The sequence below is a fragment of the Manis pentadactyla genome, chromosome X (genome assembly GCF_030020395.1).
Source record: "Manis pentadactyla isolate mManPen7 chromosome X, mManPen7.hap1, whole genome shotgun sequence".
NCBI classification, from domain to species: Eukaryota; Metazoa; Chordata; class Mammalia; order Pholidota; family Manidae; genus Manis; species Manis pentadactyla.
In genome coordinates this window covers 69798130-69822206 of record NC_080038.1, presented here as the reverse complement: position 1 = coordinate 69822206, position 24077 = coordinate 69798130, and the positions used below count along the sequence as shown (strand labels likewise).

Genomic DNA, 24077 nt, shown 5'->3' with positions numbered 1-24077 from the left:
AGATTTGATGCAATCCCTATGAAACTACCAGCAACATTCTTCAATGAACTGGAACAAATAATTCAAAAATTCATATGGAAACACCAAAGACCCCGAATAGCCAAAGCAATCCTAAGAAAGAAGAATAAAGTAGGGGGGATCTCACTCCCCAACTTCAAGCTCTACTATAAAGCCATAGTAATCAAGACAATTTGGTACTGGCACAAGAGCAGAGCCACAGACCAATGGAACAGACTAGAGAATCCAGACATTAACCCAGACATATATGGTCAATTAATATTTGATAAAGGAGCCATGGACATACAATGGCGAAATGACAGTCTCTTCAACAGGTGGTGCTGGCAAAACTGGACAGCTACATGTAGGAGAATGAAACTGGACCATTGTCTAACCCCATATACAAAAGTAAACTCAAAATGGATCAAAGACCTGAATGTAAGCCATGAAACCATTAAAATCCTGGAAGAAAACATAGGCGAAAACCTCTTAGACATAAACATGGGTGACCTCTTCTTGAACATATCTCCCCGGGCAAGGAAAACAACAGCAAAAATGAGTAAGTGGGACTATATTAAGCTGAAAAGCTTCTGTACAGCAAAAGACACCATCAATAGAACAAGAAGGATCCCTACAGTATGGGAGAATATATTTGAAAATGACACATCCGATAAAGGCTTGACGTCCAGAATATATAAGGAGCTCACACGCCTCAACAAACAAAAAACAAATAACCCAATTAAAAAATGGGCAGAGGAACTGAACAGACAGTTCTCCAAAAAAGAAATACAGATGGCCAACAGACACATGAAAAGATGCTCCACATCGCTAATTATCAGAGAAATGCAAATTAAAACTACAATGAGGTATCACCTCACACCAGTAAGGATGGCTGCCATCCAAAAGACAAACAACAACAAATGTTGGCGAGGCTGTTGAGAAAGGGGAACCCTCCTACACTGCTGGTGGGAATGTAAGTTAGTTCAACCATTGTGGAAAGCAGTATGGAGGTACATCAAAATGCTCAAAACAGACTTACCATTTGACCCAGGAATTGCACTCCTAGGAATTTACCCTAAGAATGCAGCAATCAAGTTTGAGAAAGACAGATGCACCCCTATGTTTATTGCAGCACTATTTACAATAGCCAAGAATTGGAAGCAACCTAAATGCCCATCAATAGATGAATGGATAAAGAAGATGTGGTACATATACACAATGGAATACTACTCAGCTATAAGAAAAGGGCAAATCCAATCATTTGCAGCAACATGGATGGAGCTGGAGGGTATTATGCTCAGTGAAACAAGCCAAGCGGAGAAAGAGAAATACCAAATGATTTCACTTATCTGTGGAATATAAGAACAAAGGAAAAACTGAAGGAACAAAACAGCAGCAGAATCACAGAACTCAAGAATGGACTAACAGGTACCAAAGGGAAAGGGACTGGGGAGGATGGGTGGGTAGGGAGGGATAAGGGGGGGAGAAGTAGGGGGGTATTAAGATTAACATGCATGGGGGGGTAGGAGAGAGGGGAGGGCTGTACAACGCAGAGAAGGCAAGTGGTGATTCTACAACATTTTGCTATGCTGATGGACACTGACTGTAAAGGGGTTTATAGGGGAGACCTGGTATAGGGGAGAGCCTAGTAAACATAATATTCGTCATGTAAGTGTAGATTAGTGATAGCAAAAAAAAAAAAAAAAAAAAAAAAAAAAGGGCAGTTCCTGTGTGGTAACCTCCAACGAGTTTTACACAAGGGTATAAAGGGCATATAAAAGTGTAGGCAAAGGGTCTGTTTGTGTTTATACAGAGGATCAAAGCCTAATTGGGCTACCCCGAAAATGAACTAAGATATGATATGAAAAAGAACTTCCAACATCTGCACCCTCTGGAAGACTCATGCCAGAAGATGATCATCAAAAAACCCCAACAAATATCCACGCACTGCTACAGCTGTAGATGCACTCATCCCACCAGTTCCTGGACCTGCCATGGGAATGAGGAAGGAGATATCTAAGCTGGCCTGTGCATACAGTAAAACAACAAAATTGGACTGGATCTTTACTGTTGGAACTCAACCAAGAATTTGGAGAAGTGCAAATTGTAGCGCTCCAAAGTCTTACAACTACAAACTATTTATTGTTAAAAGAACATATGGCATGTGAACAGTCCCCAGGAATGGGTTGTTTTAATTTGTCTGATTTCTCTCAGACTGTTCAAGTTCATTTGGACAATATCCACCATATCATAGATAAGTTTTCACAAATGCCTAAGGTGCCTAACTGGTTTTCTTGGTTTCACTGCAGATGGCTGGTAATTACAGATATGCTTTGGTTATGTAACTATACTCCTATTATGTTAATGTGTGTGTGCAATTTAAGTAGTAGCTTAAAACCTATACATGCTGAAGTTACTCTACAAGAAGATATATCAAAGAAATAATCAATCTTCCCATGTTTTCTTCCGCCTGCTACTTCTATAGCTTTTCTTCTTCCTTCCTAATTACAACCCTTAAATAGAATTCGTGCCTCATATCAAATTTACCGAGTATCATAATTCTTCCAAGTGGTAAAGATACCTCAAGACAAATGCTGGGCATAGAAGCCACAGGGCATAAATATGCAAAGAAGTAAAAAGCTAACTTTTTCAAACAATAAGGCTTCTCTCTCACTTACCAACTTCACATTTCCCTGTATGGCCCCGGAAGATGACTGGTTAGCCAGAGACGGGTAAGATTCCTCAAGGGAGGAACAACCTAAGACAGGCACAGTCGCAGGGGGGCCATCAGGTGAGAAATTGGGGATCAACAGAGGTGAGGCTTAGAACCTCACCCCCCCGTTCTGAGAGAAATCTTCTGCATACGTGGATGTTTTATTGCCCTGGTCTAGCTTGGATTAACACATAGTCTACAGGCACACACCTGATCATCTACATGTGCTCTCTTACAACACTAAACTATGTTTTCTACCTTTATCTTGTATCTACCTACCACTTCAGCATTTTATTAAAAATAATAATAATAAAGAGAGAAATGTGGTATCCACATATAAATCAAGTATAAAAACCAAATCAGTATTCATATTTGAACTGACTGTTTATAGTTCATAATGTATGAGCAAAACCGAAAGTTTCTGTGATGACTGCCCTTGTACTGTTCACTATGTAACTTATTCATTATGTAAGAATTTGTTCTACATGTAAAAACTTGTTTGTTATGCCTCAGAAGATTGGAGACTGACAAAAATTAGGCTTGGGGTGGAATAATGATTGTGCATTGAGCATTGACTCCCCTATACAGAATTTTATTGTCGTTAACAACCATTTGATCAATAAATAAGAGAGATGCCCTCACAAAAAAAAAAAAAAAAAAAAAAAAAAGGACAGACTTCCAATGGTAAAATAAATTAGTAACCGGGATGTAATGTATAGCATAAGGAATATAGTCAAGATATTGTAACAGCCTGGTAGGGTGATAGCTGGAACCTAGAATTATGTATATAAATGTTCTACCACTGTGTTGTACACTTGAAACTCATGTAATGTAATACTGTGTGTCAACTACCCTTCAATAAAAAATAATTATTAAAATAAAAAAAAATAAAAAAAAATAAAAAAAAATAAAAACTGTCAGAGAAGTAGGAATGGAAAGCAACATCCTTAACCTGATATAAGGCACCTACAAAAATCCTACAACTAATATGAGACTTAATGGTGAATGCCTGAATGTTTTCCCCCTATGATCAGAAAGGAGACAAAGATGTCCACACTGAACCCTCTTATTCAAAATTGTAATAGAGGTTCTAGACAGTTCAATACAGCAAGAAGAAAAAATAAAAGACATACAGACTAGAAAGGAAGAAATAAGACTATTGTATGCCCTGATGACATAACAGCTTATATAGAATATCCCAAGGAATCCAAAAAAAAGCTAAAAGATTTAATAACTCAATTTAGCAAAGTTCAGGATATAAAGTCAACATTAAAAAGTCAATTGCAAGATTGGGGAGGAAAAAAGATGGCGGTGTGAGAAGTGAGGTAGAAATCTCCTCCCAAAACCACATATAATATGAAAATACACAAATACAAACTATTCCTAAAAGAGTGACCAGAAATAAGATTCCACCAGCCAGTCTACATCTGGAATAGAGAACATCTCACAGAAAAGAGTAATGTAAAAAGCTCCAAAATGGCGGGACCAAGCACTCCCCCCATCCCAGTTCACTGGCAAGAAGAAGAAAATCAGACCAGGAGGGAGGAGAAGCCCAGGACTGCTAAATACCCAGCCCCAGAAATCTACTTCGGGAGCACAAACCCACATTGCATGGTGCTCTGGACATTAGAGGGGGTGAAAACCAAAGTCAGAGACTGAGACTGCGAACAGGTTCCCACAACCAGCTGCCTGGGGACAAAAGAAAGGTGGGCACTTTGAAAGACTTCCCAACACTGAGAGAGGGCTGCTAAAGGGGCAAGGGTTCAGGAGAAGAAACAGGTGGACAAAATCATCCCAGCACACTCAGCCCAGCAGGTTGGGAACTTTCAGGAGCTTCAGGTGCTCGATTCCCTCCAGTGGCAATGCAGCCCCAAGGCACCGCACCTCAATAAGCAGGTGGCCGCTTCTTCCTACCTGCCGGCACTTGTGCGCAAACCCACTGCCCCCACCATCGCTCTAGACCAGCTGGAGGGTAGCCCCACCTACACAACTACATGGCTTAACACAGAGGCTGCTCCCTGCACACAGCTCACTGGGCCTGACAGCAGGGGCAGGCACTGCGGCCGGGAAGCAGGAAAGGGCTCTATCCTCCTGGCAGACACTCACTCCTCTCGACTGTGACACCTGCCATCACTCCAGGCCAGCTGGAGGGCAGGCACACCCACAGCAGCTTAGGGATTAAAGCAGTGGCTGCTCCCTGGGTGTGGCCCACTGGCCTTGACAGTGAAGGCAGGCACTGTGGCAGGGAAGCAGGAAAGGGCTTTGTCCTCTGGGAAGGCACTGGCGCCACTTGCCAGCAAACCCTGCCATCGCCCAGGCCAGCCAGAGGGCAGCCCCATCCATGGCAGCTTAGGGCCTTAAACGCAGAGGTTGCTCCCTGTGCATGCTCACTGGACTGACAGTGGAGACAGGCACTGTGGCCGAGAAGCAGGAAAGGGCCCGCACTTTAAGGTAGGAACCAGCACCACTCACCTGCAACCAATGCCATCGCTCCAAGTAATGGGCAACTCCAAAGAGCAGGGCATATGGGCGCTAGAGGGTGCTACACACACAAAACTAATATTTCTCACTATCCAATAGGATTATGAAAAGGCAGAAGAACCTTGTTAATTCAAAATCCCTCCACCACCAGAAAGAGGGCTCAGGGAAATGGAAATCACCAATCTTCCTGAAAAATAATACAAAACAAAAGGCATGAGTATGCTAATGGAGCCACAGAAAAATATTCAAGACCTAAGGGATGAATTCAGGAGGCAGACAGACATCTTAAAAAATAAAGTAGCTGAGAAGATTCAAGATGGTGGTGTGAGTGGTGAGACAGGGAACTCCTTCCAAAACCACAAATAGTACAAAAATGTAGTTAATTAATACAACTAACCCTAAAACAACAACAGGAAAGAAGGCTGAACCAGACTGCATACAGACATCACGAACAGAGCAGGCCTCATGAAACAGGGTAACATACTAAAGCCTTGATCCGGTGGGACCCAAGCCCTTCCCCCACCCAAGCTCACCAGCAGGAGGAAGAGAAATGGAGTGGGTAGTGGGTGAAAGCCTGGGAATACTGAACACCAAGACCTGGAGATATGCTTTGTGAGAAGAAACCTACACTGTGTGGTGCTCTGGAGGATGGGGAGCTGGGACAGGTGGAGTGCCTGAGAGACTAACATTCCAGCCATCTGTGGAGGACGGGATCCACATCTGGCCGCTCTGTGACAGGGGAAAGGCAGGCGATTTGACAGGCATCCTAGGAGCAAGAGGGCTGCTGAAGGGGTGGGGTTTGAATGGAGCTTATTGCACAGGAGAAGGGAGAGCAGGACAAGGTACTCTGAGCACACTCTGCCCAGCCAGTAGGGATCTTTGAGAAGCTTCAGGTGCTCCACCCCCTGGCTGGCTGCTCAGCTCCAAGGCCCCCTACTGTGACATGCAGCATGCCAAGCCTTCCTCCTGGTCTGACAGCACAGGGTCGCAAACCAGCAGTCACTGAGCTAGCATCAGGCCAGCCAGAGGGAGGCCCCACCAACAACAGCTAGAGACGCCAAGCACAGAGGCTAACACCTGTGTGCTTCGCCCACAGGCTGTTAGCACTGGAGACAGACACTACAGCCGGGAATCACGAAACAGTTCTTTCCTCCCCACAGGCATGAGTGCCACTCCCAACAACACCCAACCTCACTCTAGGGAATTAGCAGCTCCAGAGAATGGAGGTTCTGGGCACTAGAGGGCACCACACAGAAATCTGAAACATCAAAAGAACCTGATTCAGAACAAAATCTCACAAACCCCAGAAAATGGGCCAGATGAAACTAAACTCAACAATCTCCCTGAAAGAGAGTTCAAAATAAAAATCAAAAACATGCTTATGGAGGTACAGAAAAATATTCAAGAACTCAGGAATGAATTTAAGATGGAGATTCAACCATTAAATTCCATATCTGAAATGAAACATTCAATTGAGGGATTTAAAAGAAGATTAGATGCAGTACAAGACACGGTAAATGGAATAGAAATTAGAGAAGAGGAATACTAAGAAGCTGACTCACAGAGAGAAAAAAGATTCTCTAAGAATGAAATAATATTGAGAGAACTGTGTGACCAATCCAAACAGAACAATATTCATATTATAGGGGTACCAGAAGAAGAAGAGAGAGAAAAAGGGATAGAAAGTGACATTTAGGAGGTAACTGCTGAAAACTTTCCCAGTCTGGGGAAGGAGATAGTCTCTCAAGCCATGGAGGTGCACAGATCACCCAACACAAGGGACCCAAGGAAGACAACACCAAGACATATAATAATTAAAATGGCAAAGACCAAGGATAAATACATACTTTTAAAAACAGCTAGAGAGAGAGAAAACATCACATACAAAGGAAAACCCATCAGGCTATCATCAGATTTCCCAATGGAAACCTTACAAGCGAGAAGGGAGTGGCATGATATATTTAACGCAATGAAGCAGAAGGGCCTTGAACCAAGAATACTCTACCCAGCAAGGTTATCATTTAAGTTTGAAGGAGGAATGAAACAATTTTCAGATAAGCAAAATCTGAGAGAATTTACCTCCCACAAATAACCTCTACAGTGCATTTTGGAGGGATTCCTACAGATGGAAGTATTCCCAAGGCTAAACAGATGTCACCCAAGAGACAGACAAAGAGTACAGAATATGATTTATAACATACAAAGAATGAAGGAGGAAGAAAAAGAAAAAGGAGGAAAAGGAAAAGAAAAAGAACCTTTAGGTTATGTTTGTAATACCATATGGAGTTAAATTAGACAGATAGTAAGGGAACTACCCTTGTACCTTTGGTAACCACAAATCTGAAGCCTGCAATGGCAATAAGTACATACCTATCGATAATCACCCTAAATGTAAATAGTCTGAAAGCACCAATCAAAAGACATAGAGTCACTGAATGGATAAAAAAACAAGACCCATCTATGTGCTGCCTAAAAGAGACTCACTTCAAACTGAAAGACATACACAGACTGAAAGTAATGGGATGGAAAAAGGTATTTCATGCAACTAATAGGGAGAAAAAAGCAGGAGTTGCAGTACTTGTATCAGACAAAATAGACTTCAAAACAAAGAAACAAGAGACAAAGAAGGACATTACATAATGACAAAAGTGTTAATCCAACAAAGGATATAATTATTATAAATATCTATGCACCCAATGCAGGATCACCTATATATGTGAAACAAATACTAACAGAATTAAAGGGAGAAATAGAATGCAATGCATTCTTTTTAGTAGACTTCAAAACACCACTCACTCCAAAGGACAGATCAACCAGACAAAAAAAGTAAAGAGACAGAGACACTGAAAAATGTATTAAAACAGATGGACCTAACAGACATCTAAAGAACACTCCATCCAAAAGCAACAGGAAACACATTCTTCTCAAGGGTACATGGTATATTTTAAAGAATGGATCATACACTAGGCAACAAATAGAACCGCAGTAAATTCAAAAAGATTGAAATTGTACCAACCAGATTCTCAGATCACAAAGATATGAAACTAGAAATAAAACACAAAAAGAAAATGAAAAAGCCCACAAAATCATGGAGGATTAACAACATGCTCCTAAATAATCAACAGAACAATAACCTAATAAAAACAGATCAAGCAACATATGGAGACGAATGACCACAATAATTCCACACCATAAAATCTGTGGGACGCAGCAAAGGCCATGCTAAGAGGGAAATATATTGCAATACAGGCCTACCACAGGAAAAAAGAACAATCCCAAATGAACAATCTAAAATCACAATTAATGAAACTAGAAAAGGGAGATAAAAGATGGCCCAAAGTCAGTAGAAGTAGGGACATAATAAAGATTAGAGCAGAAGTAAATTAAATCAAAAAGAATAAAACAATAAAAAGAATCAATGAAAGCAGGAGCTGGTTCTTCAAGACAATAAACAAAATAGATAAATGCCTAGCCAGACTTATCAAGAAAAAAAGAGAGTCTATACACATAAACAGAATCAAAAATGAGAAAGGAAAAATCACTACAGACACAAGAGAAATACAAAGAATTACAAGAGAATACTATGAAAAATTAAATGAGAACAAAATGGTTAACTTAGAAGAAATAAACAACTTCCTCGAAAAACACAACCTACCAAGGCTGACCAAGGAAGAAACAAAATTTTAATAGACCAATTCCAGCAAAGAAATTGAACTGGTAATCAAAAAACTACCTAAGAACAAAACCCCTGGAACAGATGGTTTCACTGCTGAATTTTATGAAACATGAAGTGAAGACCTAATACTAAAACTCCTTAGTTTTCAAAAAAGTAGAAGAGGAGGGAATACTCCCAAACTCCTTCTACGAGGCCAACATCACATTAATACCAAAAACAGGCAAAAACACCACAAAAAAAGAAAATTACAGACCAATATCCCTGATGAACATAGACGCAAAAATACTCAACAAAATATTAGCAAACCGAATTCAAAAATCCACCAAAAAGATCATCCACCATGAACAAGTGGGATTCATCCCAGGGAAAAAAGGATGGTACAACATTCGAACATCCATCAACATAATCCACTAAATCAACAAAAAGAAGGAGAAAGACCACACAGTCATCTCCATAGATGCTGAAAAAGCATTCGACAAAACTCAACATCCATTCATGATAAAAACTCTTAACAAAACGGGTATAGGACAAGTACCTCAACATAATAAAGGCCATATATGACAAACCCATACCAACATTATACTTAAAAGCGAGAAGCTGAAAGCTTTTCCTTAAAGATCGGGAACAAGACAAGGATGCCCACACTCCCCACTTTTATTCAACATACTTCTGGAGGTCCTAGCCATAGCAATCTGACAATACAAAGAAATAAAAGAGATTGAGATGGTCAAGGAAGAAGTTAAACTCTCACTGTTTGCAGATGACATGATATTGCACATAAAAAAACTCTAAAGAATACACTCCAAAACTACTAGAATTAATATCTGAATTCAACAAAGTTGCAGAATACAAAATTAATACACAGAAATCTGTGGCTTTCCTATACACTAACAATGAACTAGAGGAGAGAGGAATCAGAAAAACAATTCCATTCACAGTAGCAGCAAAAAGAATAAAATACCTACGAATATACCTAAGCAAGGAAGTGAAAGACATATACTCTGAAAACTACAAGACACTCATGAGATAAATTAAAGAAGACACCAATAAATGGAAGCATATCCCATGCTGATGTATAGGAAGAATTAATATTGTGAAAATGGCCATCCTGCCTAAAGCAATCTACAGATTCAATGCAATTCCTATCAAAATACGAACAACATTCTTCAACGAACTAGAGAAAATCGGTCTAAAATTCATATGGAAACACAAAAGCCCCAAATAGCCAAAGCAATCTTGACAAGGAAGAATAAAGCTGGGGAGATTATGCTCCCCAACTTCAAGTTCTACCACAAAGACACAGTAATCAAGACAATGTGGTACTGGCACAAGAACAGACCCATAAACCAATGGAACAGTCTAGAGAGCCCTGATAAACCCAACCATACATGGTCAATTAATATATGATAAAGAGCCATGGATATACAATGGGGAAATGACAGCCTCTTCAACAGCTGGTGTTGGCAAAACTAGACTGCTACATGCAAGACAATGAAACTGGATTATTCTTTAACCCCATACACATAAGTAAACTTGAAATGGATCAAAGACTTGAATGTAAGTCATGAAACCATAAAACTCTTAGACGACAACATAGGCAAACATCTCCTGAATATAAGTATGAGCGACTTCTTCCTGAACCCATCTCCTCAAGAAAGGGAAACAAAAGCAAAAATGAACTCATGATACTACATCAGACAAAAAAGTTTCTGTACGGCAAAGGACACCATCAACAGAACAAAAAGGCATCCTAAAGTATAGGAGAATATATTTGTAAATGACATATCCAAAAAGGGGTTAAATTCAAAACATATAAAGAACTCACACACCTTAACACCCAAAAAGCAAATACCCCAATTAAAAAATGGGTGCAGGATATGAATGGACAATTCTCAAAAGAAAGAATTCAGATGGCCAACAGACACATGAAAAGATGCTCCACATTGCTTGTCATCGGAGAAATGCAAATTAAAACCACAATGAGATATCACCTCACACCAGTAAGGATCGCCACCATCCAAAAGACAAACAACAACAATTGTTGGTGAGGATGTGGAGAAAGGGGAACCCTCCTACACTGCTGGTGGGAATGTAAATTAGTTCAACCATTGTGGAAAGCAGTACGGAGGTACCTCAAAAAACTCAAAATAGAAATACCATTTGACCCTGGAATTCCACTTCTAGGAATTGACCCTAAGAATGAAGCAGTTCAATTTGAAAAAGATATATGCACCCCTATGTTTACTGCAGCACTATTTACAATAGCCAAGAAATGAAAGCAACCTCAGTGTCCATCAGTAGATGAATAGATAAAGAAGAAGTGGTACATATACACAATGGAATACTATTCAGCCATAAGAAAGAAACAAATCCTACCATTTGTTACAACATGGATGGAGCTGGAGGACATTATGCTCAGTGAAATAAGCCGGGTGGAGAAAGACAAGTGCCAAATGATTTCTGTCATTTGTGGAGGATAACAACGAAGCAAAACTGAAGGAACATAATAGCAGCAGACTCACAGACTCCAAGATGGAACTGTGGTTACCAAAGGAGAGGGGTTTGGGAGGGCAGATGGGGAGAGAGGGAGAAGGGGATTTAGGGGTGTTATATTTAGTATGCATGGTGTGGGGGATCATGGGGAGAACACTGTAGCATGAGAAGGCACATAGTGGATCTGTGGCATCTTGCTGCACTGATGGACAGTGACTGCATTGGGGTGTGGGTGGAGACTTGATAATGAGGTAAATGTAGTAACCACATTGTTTTTTCATGTGAAACCATCATAAGAGTGTATATCAATAATACCTTTACAAAAAAAATTTTTAATAAGAAAGAAAGAGTGTCACCTAAAAAAAAAACTTCATACAGAACCACAAAAGACCCCAAACAGCCAAAGCAATCCTGAGAAGGAAGAATAAAGCAGGGGGAGTTACACTCCCTGACTTCAAGCTATACTACAAAGCCACAATAATCAAGACAATTTGGTATTGGCACAAGAATAAAACCTACAGACAAATGGAACAGACTAGAGAGATCTGATATAAACGCAACCATATATGGTCAATTAATATATGACAAAGGAGCCATGGATGTACAATGGGGAAGTGACAGCCTCTTCAACAGCTGGTATTCGCAAAACTGGACAGCTACCTGTGAGAGAATGAAACTGGATTATTTTTTAACCCCATACACAAAAGTAAACTCACAATGGATCAAAGACCTGAATGTAAGTCATGAAACCATAAAACTCTTAAAAAAAAATGTAGGCAAAAATATCTTAGACAGAAACATGAGCAACTTCTTCATGAACATATCACCCTGGGCAAGGGAAACAAAAGCAAAAATGAACAAGTGGGACTACACCAAACTAAAAACATCTGTACAGCAAAGGACACCATCAATAGAACAAAAAGACTTCCTACAGTATGGGAGAATATATTCATAAATGTCATATTTGATGAGAGGTTGACATCTAAATTATATAAAGAGCTCATGCACCTCAACAAACAAAATGCAAATAATCCAATTAAGAAATGGGCAGAGGAGCTGAACAGACACTTCTCCAAATAAGAAATTCAGATGGCCAACAGGCACAAGAAAAGATGCTAGACATCGCTTGTCATCAGAGAAATGCAAATTAAAACCACAATGAGATATCACCTCACACCAGTTAAGATGGCCATCATCCAAAAGACAAACATCAAATGTTGGTGAGGATGCAGAGAAAGGGGAACCCTCCTACACTGCTGGTGGGAATGTAAGCTAGTTCAACCATTGTAGAAAGCAGTATGGAGGCTCCTCAAAAAACTAAAAATAGAAATACCATTTGACCCTGGAATCCCACTCCTTGGAATATACCCAAAGAATACAACTTCTCAGATTCAGAAAGACATATGCACCCCTATGTTTATCGCAGCACTTTTTACAGTAGCCAAGATATGGAAGCAACCTAAGTGTCCATCAGTAGATGAGTGGATAAAGAAGATGTGGTACATATACACAATGGAATACTATTCAGCCATAAGAAAGAAACAAATCCTATCATTTGCAACAACATGTATGGAGCTGGAGGACATTATGCTCAGTGAAATAAGCCAGGTGGAGAAAGACAAACGCCAAATGATTTCCCTCATTTCTGGAATATAACAATGAAGCAAAACTGAAGGAAAAAAATGGCAGCAGACTCAGAGACTCCAAGAATGAACTAGTGGTTACCAAAGGGGAGGGGTGTGAGAGGGTGGGGGGGGAGGGAGGGAGAAGGGGACTGAGGGGTATTATGTTTAGGACACATGGTGTGGGGGATCATGGAAAGGAGAGTGTATCACAGAGAAGGGACATACTGGATCTCTGGCAACTTGCTGCACTGATGAACAGTGACTGCATTGGGGTAAGGGTGGGGACTTGATAATATGGGTAAATGTCAAAGTCACATTGTTTTTTCATGTGGAGCCTTCATAAGAGTGTATATCAATCACACCTTAATAAAAAAAAAGATAGACAGATAAAATAAATAAATAATCAGTGAAAACTGGGGGGAAAAAAAAGAATAAAATACCTACAAAAAGCCTAACGAAGGAAGTGAAAGAACTATATCATGAAACGAACATTTTCATGAACATATCTCCTCGGGCAAGGGAAACAAAAGCAAGACACTAATGAGAGAAATTAAAGAGGACACTAAGAAATGGAAATACATCCCATGTTCCTGGGTAGGAAAAATTAATATTGTCAAAATCCTGCATAAAGCAATCTATAGATTCAATGCAAACCCTATCAAAATACTGATAGTACTCTTCAATGAACTAGAACCAATAGTTCTAAAATTCATATGGAACGACAAAAGATCCTGAATTGCAAAGCAGCCCTGAGAAGGAAGTAAAAAGCAACAGGGATTATATTCCCAAACTTCATGCTCTACTACAAAGTCACAGTAATCAAGAAAATTTGGTACGGGCTCAAGAACAGATCCATTGATCAATGGAATAGAATAGAGAGCCCAGATATAAACCCACACATGTATGCCAATTAATATATGATAAAGGAGCCATGGACAGACAATGGGGAAATGGCAGCCTCTTCAACAGCTGGTGTTGGCAAAACTGGACAGCTACATGTAAGAGAATGAAACTGGATTATACTGTCTAACTGCATACACAAAAGTAAAGTCAAAATGGATCCAAAACCTACCTGACTGTAAGTCATGGAACCATAAAACTCTTAGAAGAGAACATAGACAAAACTCTGTTGAATATAAATCTGAGCAACTTTTTCATGAACATATCTCCTCAGGCAAGGGAAACAAAAGCAAAAATGAACAAGTGGGACTATATCAAACTAAAGAGCATCTGTACAGCAAAGGACACCATCAGTAGAACAAAAAGACATCCAACAGTATGTGAGAATATATTCATAAATGACATATCTGATAAGGGGTTGACATCCAAAATATATAAAGATCTCACACACCTCAACAAACAAAAAGCAAATAATCCAATTAAAAAATGGGCAGAGGAGCTGAATAGACAGTTCTCTAAAGAAGAAATTCAGATGGCAAACAAACACATGAAAAGATGCTCCATATCGCTTGTCATCAGAGAAATGCAAATTAAAACCACAATGAGATATCACCTCACACCAGTTAGGATGGCCAACATCCAAAAGACAAGCAACAACAAATGCTGGCGAAGATGTGGAGAAAGGAGGACCCTCCTACTGCTGGTGGGAATGTAAATTAGTTCAACCATTGTGGAAAGCAATATGGAGGTTCCTCAAAAAACTCAAAATAGAAATACCATTTGAACCAGGAATTCCACTCCTAGGAATTTACCCTAAGAATGCAGCAGCCCAGTTTGAAAAAGACAGATGCACCCCTATGTTTATCGCAGTGCTATTTACAATAGCCAAGAAATGGAAGCAACTTACGTGTCCATCAGTAGATGAATGGATAAGGAAGATGTGGTACATATACACAGTGGAATATTATTAAGCCATAAGAAGAAAACAAACCCTACCATTTGCAACATCATGGATTGAGCTATAGAGTATTATGCTCAGTGAAATAAGCCAGGTGGAGAAAGAAAGTACCAAATGATTTCACTCATCTGTAGAGCACAAGAACCATGCAAAAACTGAAGGAACAAAACAGCAGCAGACTCACAGAACCCAAAAATGGACTAATAGTTGCCAAAGGGAAAGGGACTGGGTGTGGGTGGGTGGGAAGGGAGGGAGAAGGGGAAAAAGGGGCATTACAATTAGCACACATAATGTAGGGGAAGGCAGTATAGCACAGAGAAGACAAGTAGTGACTCTATAGCATCTTGCTACACTGATGGACAGTGACTGTAATGGGGTATGTGGTGGGGACTTGATAATGGGGGGAATCTAGTAACCACAATGTTGCTCATGTAACTGTATATTAATGATACCAAAATAAGTAAGTATTTATTTATTTATTTAAAGACAAATCTGACAAAATATGTGCAGGATCTGTTTGCTGAAAACATAGGTCCCTGATAAAACAAATCAAGGAATACCTAAATAAATGAAGAGATATATCATGAGAAAACCCAGTATTGTTGAGATGTTATTTCAATCCAAAGGATCAAAAGAATCAACACATCCGAATCAAAATCCCAGCAGATGTTTTTATAGAAACTTATAAACTGATTCTAAAATTTATATGGAAAGGAAAAGGACCCAGAATCACCAAAACAATTCTGAAAAAGAACAAAGTTAAGGAATCACACTACCTGATTTTAAGATTAAAGTTACAATAACCAATGGAACAGAACAGAGCGTACAGAAACATACCCACAAATACATGTTCAGTTGATTTTCAACAAAGATGCAAAGGCAATTCAATAGAGAAAGAATAGACTTTTCAACAAATAGTGGAGCTTGGGAAAACTGGACATCCATACAAAAAAATTAACCTCAACCCATAATTCATAATGTATACATATTAACTCAAATTAGATCATTGTTCTAAAAGTAAAACCTAAAATGATAAAAATTTTAGAAGAATACATAGGAGAAAAATCTTTGTGACCTTGGGTGAGACCAAGATTTCTTAGATAAGGCACCAAAAGCATAATCCAGAAAGGAAAAAAGTGGATAAATTAGAATTCATCAAAAGCAAAACCTTCCACTCTAGGAAACATACCTCTAAGAATGAAAAGACAAGCCACAGACTGGAAAAACTATGTTGAAAACATGTGTCTAAGAGACTTATATTCAGAATATATAAAAAACAATCAAAATTGAGTAAGAAAAAAACAAAAAAACCAGCTAAAAATTTGACAAAAGGTTTGACTGACATTTCATCAAAGAAGGTATATAAATGCCTAATAAGCACACGAAAAGATGTTCAACATCATTAGCCATTAAGGAAATGAGAATTAGTGCAACAACACTACACACCCACTAGAATGTCTATAACTAAAAAGACTGATAATACAAAGTGTTACAATGTGGAAAAAGCAGAATCCTCAAACACTGCTGATGGGAAGATGAAATAGTACAGCTACTGTGGTAAATCATTTGCCAGTGTCTCAAAAAAACAAACATATACTTACCATATGATGGAACAAATTCAATCCTAGGAATCTGCCTAAGAGAAATCAAAACATAGGTCTACACAACGGCTTATACGTAAACATTCAGACCATTGTTTTTCATCATCACAAAAAAAGTGGGAACAATCCAAACATCTCTCAAAAAGTGAATGGTTAAACAAACTGTGGTGGTTCCACACAATGGAGTACTCCTCAGCACCAAAAAGGAAAGAATCAATGATACATACAACAACACGGGTGGATCTCAAATGCATAATGCTAAGTGAAGGAAGCTAGATTCAAAAGGCTATATACTGTTTAATTCCATTTATATGACAGTCTTTAAAAAGTAAAACTTACAGGGACAAAAATATAGGTGGGAAAAATTAAGGGGGAAGGATGACTTCAAAGTAGGGTTACTAGATTTAGCAAAAAAAACTACAAGATACCCAGTCAAATTTAAATTTCAGATAATCTTAATTTTTAGTATATCTCAGCAATACAATGGTTCTCAAACTGTGGTCCCTGAACCAGCACTGTTAGAGTTATCTGGTTACTTGCTAGAAACAGAAATTCTCAGGCCCCATCCAGACCTACTACAACAGAATCTCTGGGAATGGGGCCTAGCAATTTCTGTTTGAACAAGTCCTCCAGGTGATTCTCATGCTCAGTATACCTGTCACTGGCAAAAAAGAACCATGAGAAAGAAGCTAGTATCAAGAGAAAGGGGCACATGAGCCTGTAGGATAAATCAATTCACCATCATCAATTATTAATTGGATAGCCAAAGGGTGTGTATGGGTTCTCAGAGGAAGGACTTACAACCGTGACTTGGCAGTGTCTGCAGACATTCTGGTTGTCACAAGTACAAGAGGCTAGTGCAATGTGATGGGCAGAGGCCAGGTAGGCTGTTAAACATGCTGCAAAGCACAGAACAGCCCGGACAACAAAGGTTTACCCAGCTCAGAATGTCCATAGGGCTGAGGCTGAGAAATCTGCACTATACTTTAAAAATTAACCGAAACACTTTTTACACTAAAGGCTTTAAAGAAATACATTTTTAATGAACATGAAAATGAAAAGATTAAAAAGGGAATGAAAAAACATAATTCAAGGTTTCTCATACTAAAAATACTAGAATTATTCTAAGGAGAAGTTAAGAGATTTGATGCAGAGCTAAACAGTAATTTGGTAGTAGAAGGCACCTTTATGATGAAATACCAGGTTGCTTTTCCAAAAGTTATGTGAAAGAAAAAACTGGAGGTGACAAGTTTGAGAACTGTATGCAAATTAAAATGTATCTGTAGACCCTGTATGACCAGAAAACACACTAGCCCAGGAATCATGGAACCTGAGTTCTAGTTTTGCTTCGGTATTAGGTACCTGGGTAATTTATAATTTAGCGTAAGTCACTTCATTATTGGGACTTCAGCCTACTGATCTATAAAATGAGAGGGTATGACTATTTATGTCATTACGTCATACCTAGGACCCCTTGAAGCTTTAATATACTACGTCTATGGCAAAAAATGAGCACAGGGAACATTCAAATATATTTTTTACAGGATGAGGGAGGATGGTATCATTATATTCCCTTTGGGGTAGTCTTGTGTTGACTTTGGTACTTTTGAGTCTTGTATTTAGAAGGTGCTGAACAAAGCTGTTTAGCTTTTCTTATTTGTCTATAATAATTATATTAATAATTCATGTTCCTTGCAGAAAAATTGGAATATACACATAAAATACTCCTTTTCATTAAATAAGATTCTGAAATGAAATATAGCAGGAATACGTTAAGGTCTAACAAAAGCCTGTTTTACTTTTGCAATTAAAAATTAAAGTGAAAATGTTTAGAAAATTACCCTTAAAGCTTGTATGCATGTGCTTAAGGAAGACTACATGATTACTTAACATTAATAACTGTCACGTTATATAAGAGAAACCACAACCCTTTCTCTCAGAACATATATTCAGTTCAGTATGAGATCCAGAGTAATAAAAAGTATATCAGCATCTATATATTTATATATCTATAAACATAGAGCCACCATGTCAAGAGTCCACCTTCAGATGTTTTTAAATTGAATATTTAATTTTTTTAATAAAAAAAGAAATTAAAGGGGCAAAGAAAATGTATTAGTCCTATTAGACTTATTAGTCTTTACTGAAAATGTGTCAGTATGTCTGCTTCTATCTCAGTGTTAAAAGTAATTTCCTAGAAAAATTCCAGTCAATAGCATTTGACTTCACATTTCCAAAGAGTAACTTACTTTAATGTGATGTATACCATTTAGTTTTCCAATCTGTTGCTCAATGGTGCAAACACAGGAACTACATGTCATCCCCTCAACAGAAATGGTGACAGAATTCACACCCATACTTGAATCCATTTGACTTCTTCTTTACATTCCTATTAGAAACAGTGAACCCATTAATTTCAGCCATGGAAATAATCCTTCCTCAATAATCCCCCCACCTCCCCAACAGAAAATATACTGCTAATAAAACATGGTCAGCATTCTTTCCTCTCACCTTATTTTACTCCCATCTCAGGGCATTTGCTTTTTAGCTATTCCCTTGATGTTGGGCTTTCTTCTTCCAGATGTCTGCTCAGCTTCAGGTGGGGACTTAAGAGGTGGGAGGGTAATAGCAAAAAGGTATGGGGTTTCTTTTTGAGGTGATGGAAATGTTGCAAAATTGACAGTGGAGAGAGTCCTACATTAACAATATATCTGTAAATATATTAACACTTACTGAATTCTACACCTTATATATGTGAATTATATGATACATGAAATACATTTTAATAAAGCTGTTTTTAAAATGCTGCTGTGAAAACTGGACATCCACATGTAAAATAATGTAAGCTGCATCCTTATCACATACCACATACAACAATTAACTCAAAATGGATTTAAAGACCTAAATATAAGAGCAGAAAATACCAAACTCTTAGAAGAAAACAGAACTAAATCTTTATGGCTTTCGATGTGGCAGTGGTTTCTTAGATATGACACCAAGAACACAAGCAACAAAAGAAAAAAATGTATAACTTGGGTTCATGTAAATTAAAAGTTTTGTGCATTAAAGGATGGAAGATGAAAACAATGAAGTATGAATGCATTCCATATATTGCTAAACCTTGAATGTATTATGCTAAGTGAAAAAATGCAAGATACAAAAAGCCACATATTGAATGCATTTTAACAAAATGACCAACCAGTATAGGCAAATCCATAGAGATACAAGGTAGATTTCATTTCCTTCAGATAAGTATCCAGAAGTGGAATTGCTGGATCATATGGTAGTTTATTTTTAATTTTTTGAGGAACCTCCACACTGTTTTCCATATCTATTCATTTTTAAAATATAAAGATCTTACAAAAGCTGGAGCTAGACTTACCATGGCAAGCACCTATTAATGTATGCAATTATCAAGTCACTATGTTGTACATCTGAAACCAATATAATAGTATATATCAACTTTAATCCAACTTTTAAAAAAAGAATTTAACCTTAAATAAAGCTGACAGAAAAATTCATCCCTAGGCCCACCATTTTCAGTCTTAATTTCAACTGATGCTGGAATAATTGTAATTTATAGCATCACGTGATCTGAAAAAGATTCATAGTAATTAGTTTAATTGTTACTTACTTTTAAAGTTACAGCTAAAGCTATTCCAGATACAACAGTTAACAATTCAGTTATGTCCACTGATTTTTCTGATAAATTAGTGTTACCTATTTTTACATAAAGACTTATAATATCTATTCAATATAGAAAAACACATTTTTTCTAAATTTTTTTTTAATGACTTGAAGCAGCCTTTATTCAAGGTCAAAAAATCATGATCACTAGTGAATGACACTGCCAAAGATTTTCACATCTAGTAATCTATAACTTATAAACAATCTATATGTAAAAATAAGCTGTCACTGCACAAGACAAGACCCACAGATCAATGGAACAGAATAGAGAGCCCAGATATAAACTTACACATACATGGTCAATTATTATACAATAAAGAGGCCATGAATATACAAAGAGGAAAAAACAGCCTCTTCAATAACTGGGGTTGGGAAATGGACAGCTACATGCAAGAGAATGAAACTGGATTACTGTCTAACTCCATAAACAAAAGTAAACTCGAAATGGATCAAAGACCTGAATGTAAGACATGAAACCATAAAACTCTTAGAAGAAAACATAGGCAAATATCTCTTGACTATAAGCATGAGCAGTTTTTTCCTGAACACATCTCCTCGGGCAAGGGAAACAAAATAAAAAATGAACAAACAGCACTACATCAAACTTAAAAGCTTCTGTACAGCAAAGGATACCATCAAGAGAACCTCCAAGACAGAACACTCAGACTCAGTACAATATAACTCAGATGTGTTATGGGTCAAATAGGGTTTTTGAGGGCTGGTCTAAGTATATTACCAAAACTGACTAAACTGTTTCATGGGAAAATGCCAAATCACAACAACAGAATTGGCAAAAAACTTGGAATACAATACCCTCAGCAGAGCAAGGCTAGTTTACCCAGTCATTTAGACAGTAAAATTGAAATACAGATTTACTATGAGGTATGCCTCAGACCTGGAGTATCTCTCAGGCTTACTGAGGAACTGAAAGAGACTAGTTGAGCACAAAGGCACTTTTAAAGTAACTGGATAATTCACCCTGGAAGTATGTACTGAGGAGGAAAGAATTTCTGAGCACAAACGAAAATTACATTTATACAGCCACATTTCGTACTACATTCTGATTTAAGCATATCAAATCATCCATGAGTAATACATATTTCTTTCTGCCTTCATTGATTTACCTGTACTTTTTTCTTCAAAACTCTACTTAAATTGGACTTTACACACAGTCTTAGAGGAATTCTATCTCCCTCGTGACTATTCTCCTATACATACATGCACAAATCGAATTGATTTTGTAATATATATTAAGTCCATCTCTTGAATTTTAAATGACTAAAAGATAGGTACAAAGTCAGGAACATCTTTCGTAACTTCCCACTGCATTTAGCAAAATGACTCAGGGAACAGTAAGAGAATAAACAATGTTATATGGTATGGAAAAATATGTATGCTTCTGGGAGATCACAGTATCAAATAAACAAATTTGGCATGCAGCTATTAGTCATGAGGTGACTCTGAGAACAAAAGCATCCAATGAGACTGAGGGAAATAACTTCTAATTATCAAAGTATTCTGAGCCACTCCCTAAACACAGATGGCAGTCACCATCAGTAACATTTTCTAAGAGGAAGAACAGCATTATGACTAGATCATGTCTGGTTTGAAAACAGAAACTGCAGAAGTTGAGTACAAACATGACACAGATGAAGTCTGGTCAAACCACTTCTTAAAGCTGATCACAGAAGCTCAAACACTACTTCAAAATCCCTCTAAAATAATTAGTCCTCATAATTTGGGAAAGGTTTCTGGATTCTTCATAAATTATACAGTAAAATTTAATTACTTTTTTAGATACAGTTCAACCCAGATAACTTTTAATCACTATGGTAATCAAGATAATGAAAACTAAAACAAGGAATTTTTAAAAATTATTTATCATTTTTACTTATAACTTTTTTATGGCACAGGCATTTGAATTTACCTTGAAAGTTTCCCAACCAGTTTTTAAAATAAATCATGTCTACCTTAATACTAATTCTCCAGGGATCTTCATTTTGATGTTTTAAAATTCATATTTGCCTCTACCTATTTAACAACTTCCAGACAGTGCCCACATGTAATTAACAAAGGTTCTTTTCATCTATTTTTACTCCAAATTCAAACTCAATTAACAATTCCAAGAGTGAGACTACACAAGTCTCACTACACCAACACATGATTTGCTTGTACACAGATACATATTCTCATTTGGCTGAATCCCATGCTTAGGCTACACTGAGGTTGCAAAATGAAAAAAAAACAAATAAAAGCAACTAGAGGGACAGTAGGGATTGACAATTTACACTTAAATCACTCTCTAGCTTCAATAGTTTGGATTTGCATTGTTATATATTAATTGGAAAACTATAGAGATTGAGATACTTATTCAAACAATTAAGGCCACCAAGCCAATAGCTGTTTCAGTTTTCAGCTCTGGATTTTGGACATAAGATTTATCAGCATCCCTGAAGCACCTTGTTTTTCTTTGTTTTCATTTTTGTATTTATTTTTTAAACTGAAGTATGTACAATAAAATGCACAAAGTGTACAGCTCGATGAATTCACAATGAATATTATTTACACCCATCAGGTAGACATAAATTCCAAAATCTGACAAAACCAAGCATTGGAGAGGATGTGGAGCTACAGGATCTTTCCTATTCAGCTGGTGAGAATGTAAAGTAGCACAACTATTATGGAGCATGCTCTTGGCAATATCTCATAGAGTGGAAGATATGCATATACTAGAACTCAACATTTTCACTCCTAGGCATATTACCATAGAGAAAGTCTCACACATATGCACCAGGAAACATGAACATGAATGCTCATTCCAATAGTGCTCCAAATAGTTAAAGCTTTGGAAATAACCTAAATGTCTATCAACCAGAAAATGAAAAATAGGTGGTGGTATATATATAGTGGAACATGATGCTGTAGTTAAAATGAATGAACTAAAATAGTAGTTCTCACTGGGAGGAGAGATTTCACCACCAAAGGCACAGTCAGCAATGTTTGGAGACAGTTTTGTTTTTCATACCTGCAGGGTTGGGGGACATGCTACTGGATCTAGTGGGTAGAGGCCAGGGATACTGCTTACCATCCTATGATGGACAAGAAAGTCCCTCATAACAAAGAATTAGCTGGCCCCAAATGTCAAAAGAATAGAGGTCGAGAAACTCTGAACTAGAGCTACAAATAGCAACATGGATAAATCTCATTAACATAGTTGAGGAAATTAAAAAAGTATCAGAAGGATACAAAGGTCTACAAATATAAAACAATAACCACATAGATTTTTATGTACACATATGTAGTAGTGTTAGTCAAAATATAAAAATGTCCACGGGATGAGGAACTCCAAATTCAGGAATTTGCAGAAGTAAAATGGGATATGCTTGGAGCACAAAGGGGAACTTCAAATATATACGCAATGTTTAATGTCTTAGTTGGGTAGCAGATACACAACTATGTTATAGGGTTCCCTATACTCTTTATAGGCCTAAATTATTTCATAAGAATTTTAAAAGGAAATGAACCTGGAGGACATTATGCTAAGTGAAATAAACCAGACACAGAAAGGCAAAAACTGCATGATCTCACTTATATGTGGAATCTAAAAAAGTTGAACTCTTAGAAGCAGAGACTACAATGATTACCAGGGGCTGGGGGATGGAGGAAATGGTGAAATGTTGATCAAAGGGAACAAAGTTTCAGTCATGTGGGGTGAATAAGCTCTGGAGAGCTAATGTACAGCATGGTGACTATAGTTAATATTTTATACCTGAAATTTGCTGAGAGATCTTAATTGTTCTTAACAACAAAAAAAATGGTAACTGTGTGAGGTGATTGATATGTTAATTAGCTTGATTGTGGTAATCATAAACATCACATTGTACACCTTAAATACATACATTTTTATTTGTCAATCATGCCTCAATAAAGCTAGAGGAAAAAAAGA

At 37.7% G+C, this 24077-nt stretch overlaps 1 protein-coding gene across 7 annotated transcripts in view; it reads right to left on the bottom strand.

Moving 5' to 3' along the window:
* ATP7A (ATPase copper transporting alpha) overlaps positions 1-24077 on the bottom strand; it is a 194686-nt gene that overhangs the window by 106408 nt on the left and 64201 nt on the right. For 3 of the 7 annotated variants that reach the window (XM_057495796.1, XM_036929136.2, XM_036929138.2), the window contains one exon: positions 18694-18833. The exons of 1 other annotated variant lie outside the window; for it this stretch is intronic. In XM_057495796.1, the coding sequence (XP_057351779.1) occupies positions 18694-18813 (120 nt within the window). In that variant the 5' untranslated portion in view covers positions 18814-18833. Of the gene's footprint in view, positions 1-16444; positions 16480-18693; positions 18834-18955; positions 23923-24077 lie in introns of those variants that run through there. 3 more of the 7 variants (XM_036929137.2, XM_057495795.1, XM_057495797.1) reach the window with 3 other exon arrangements.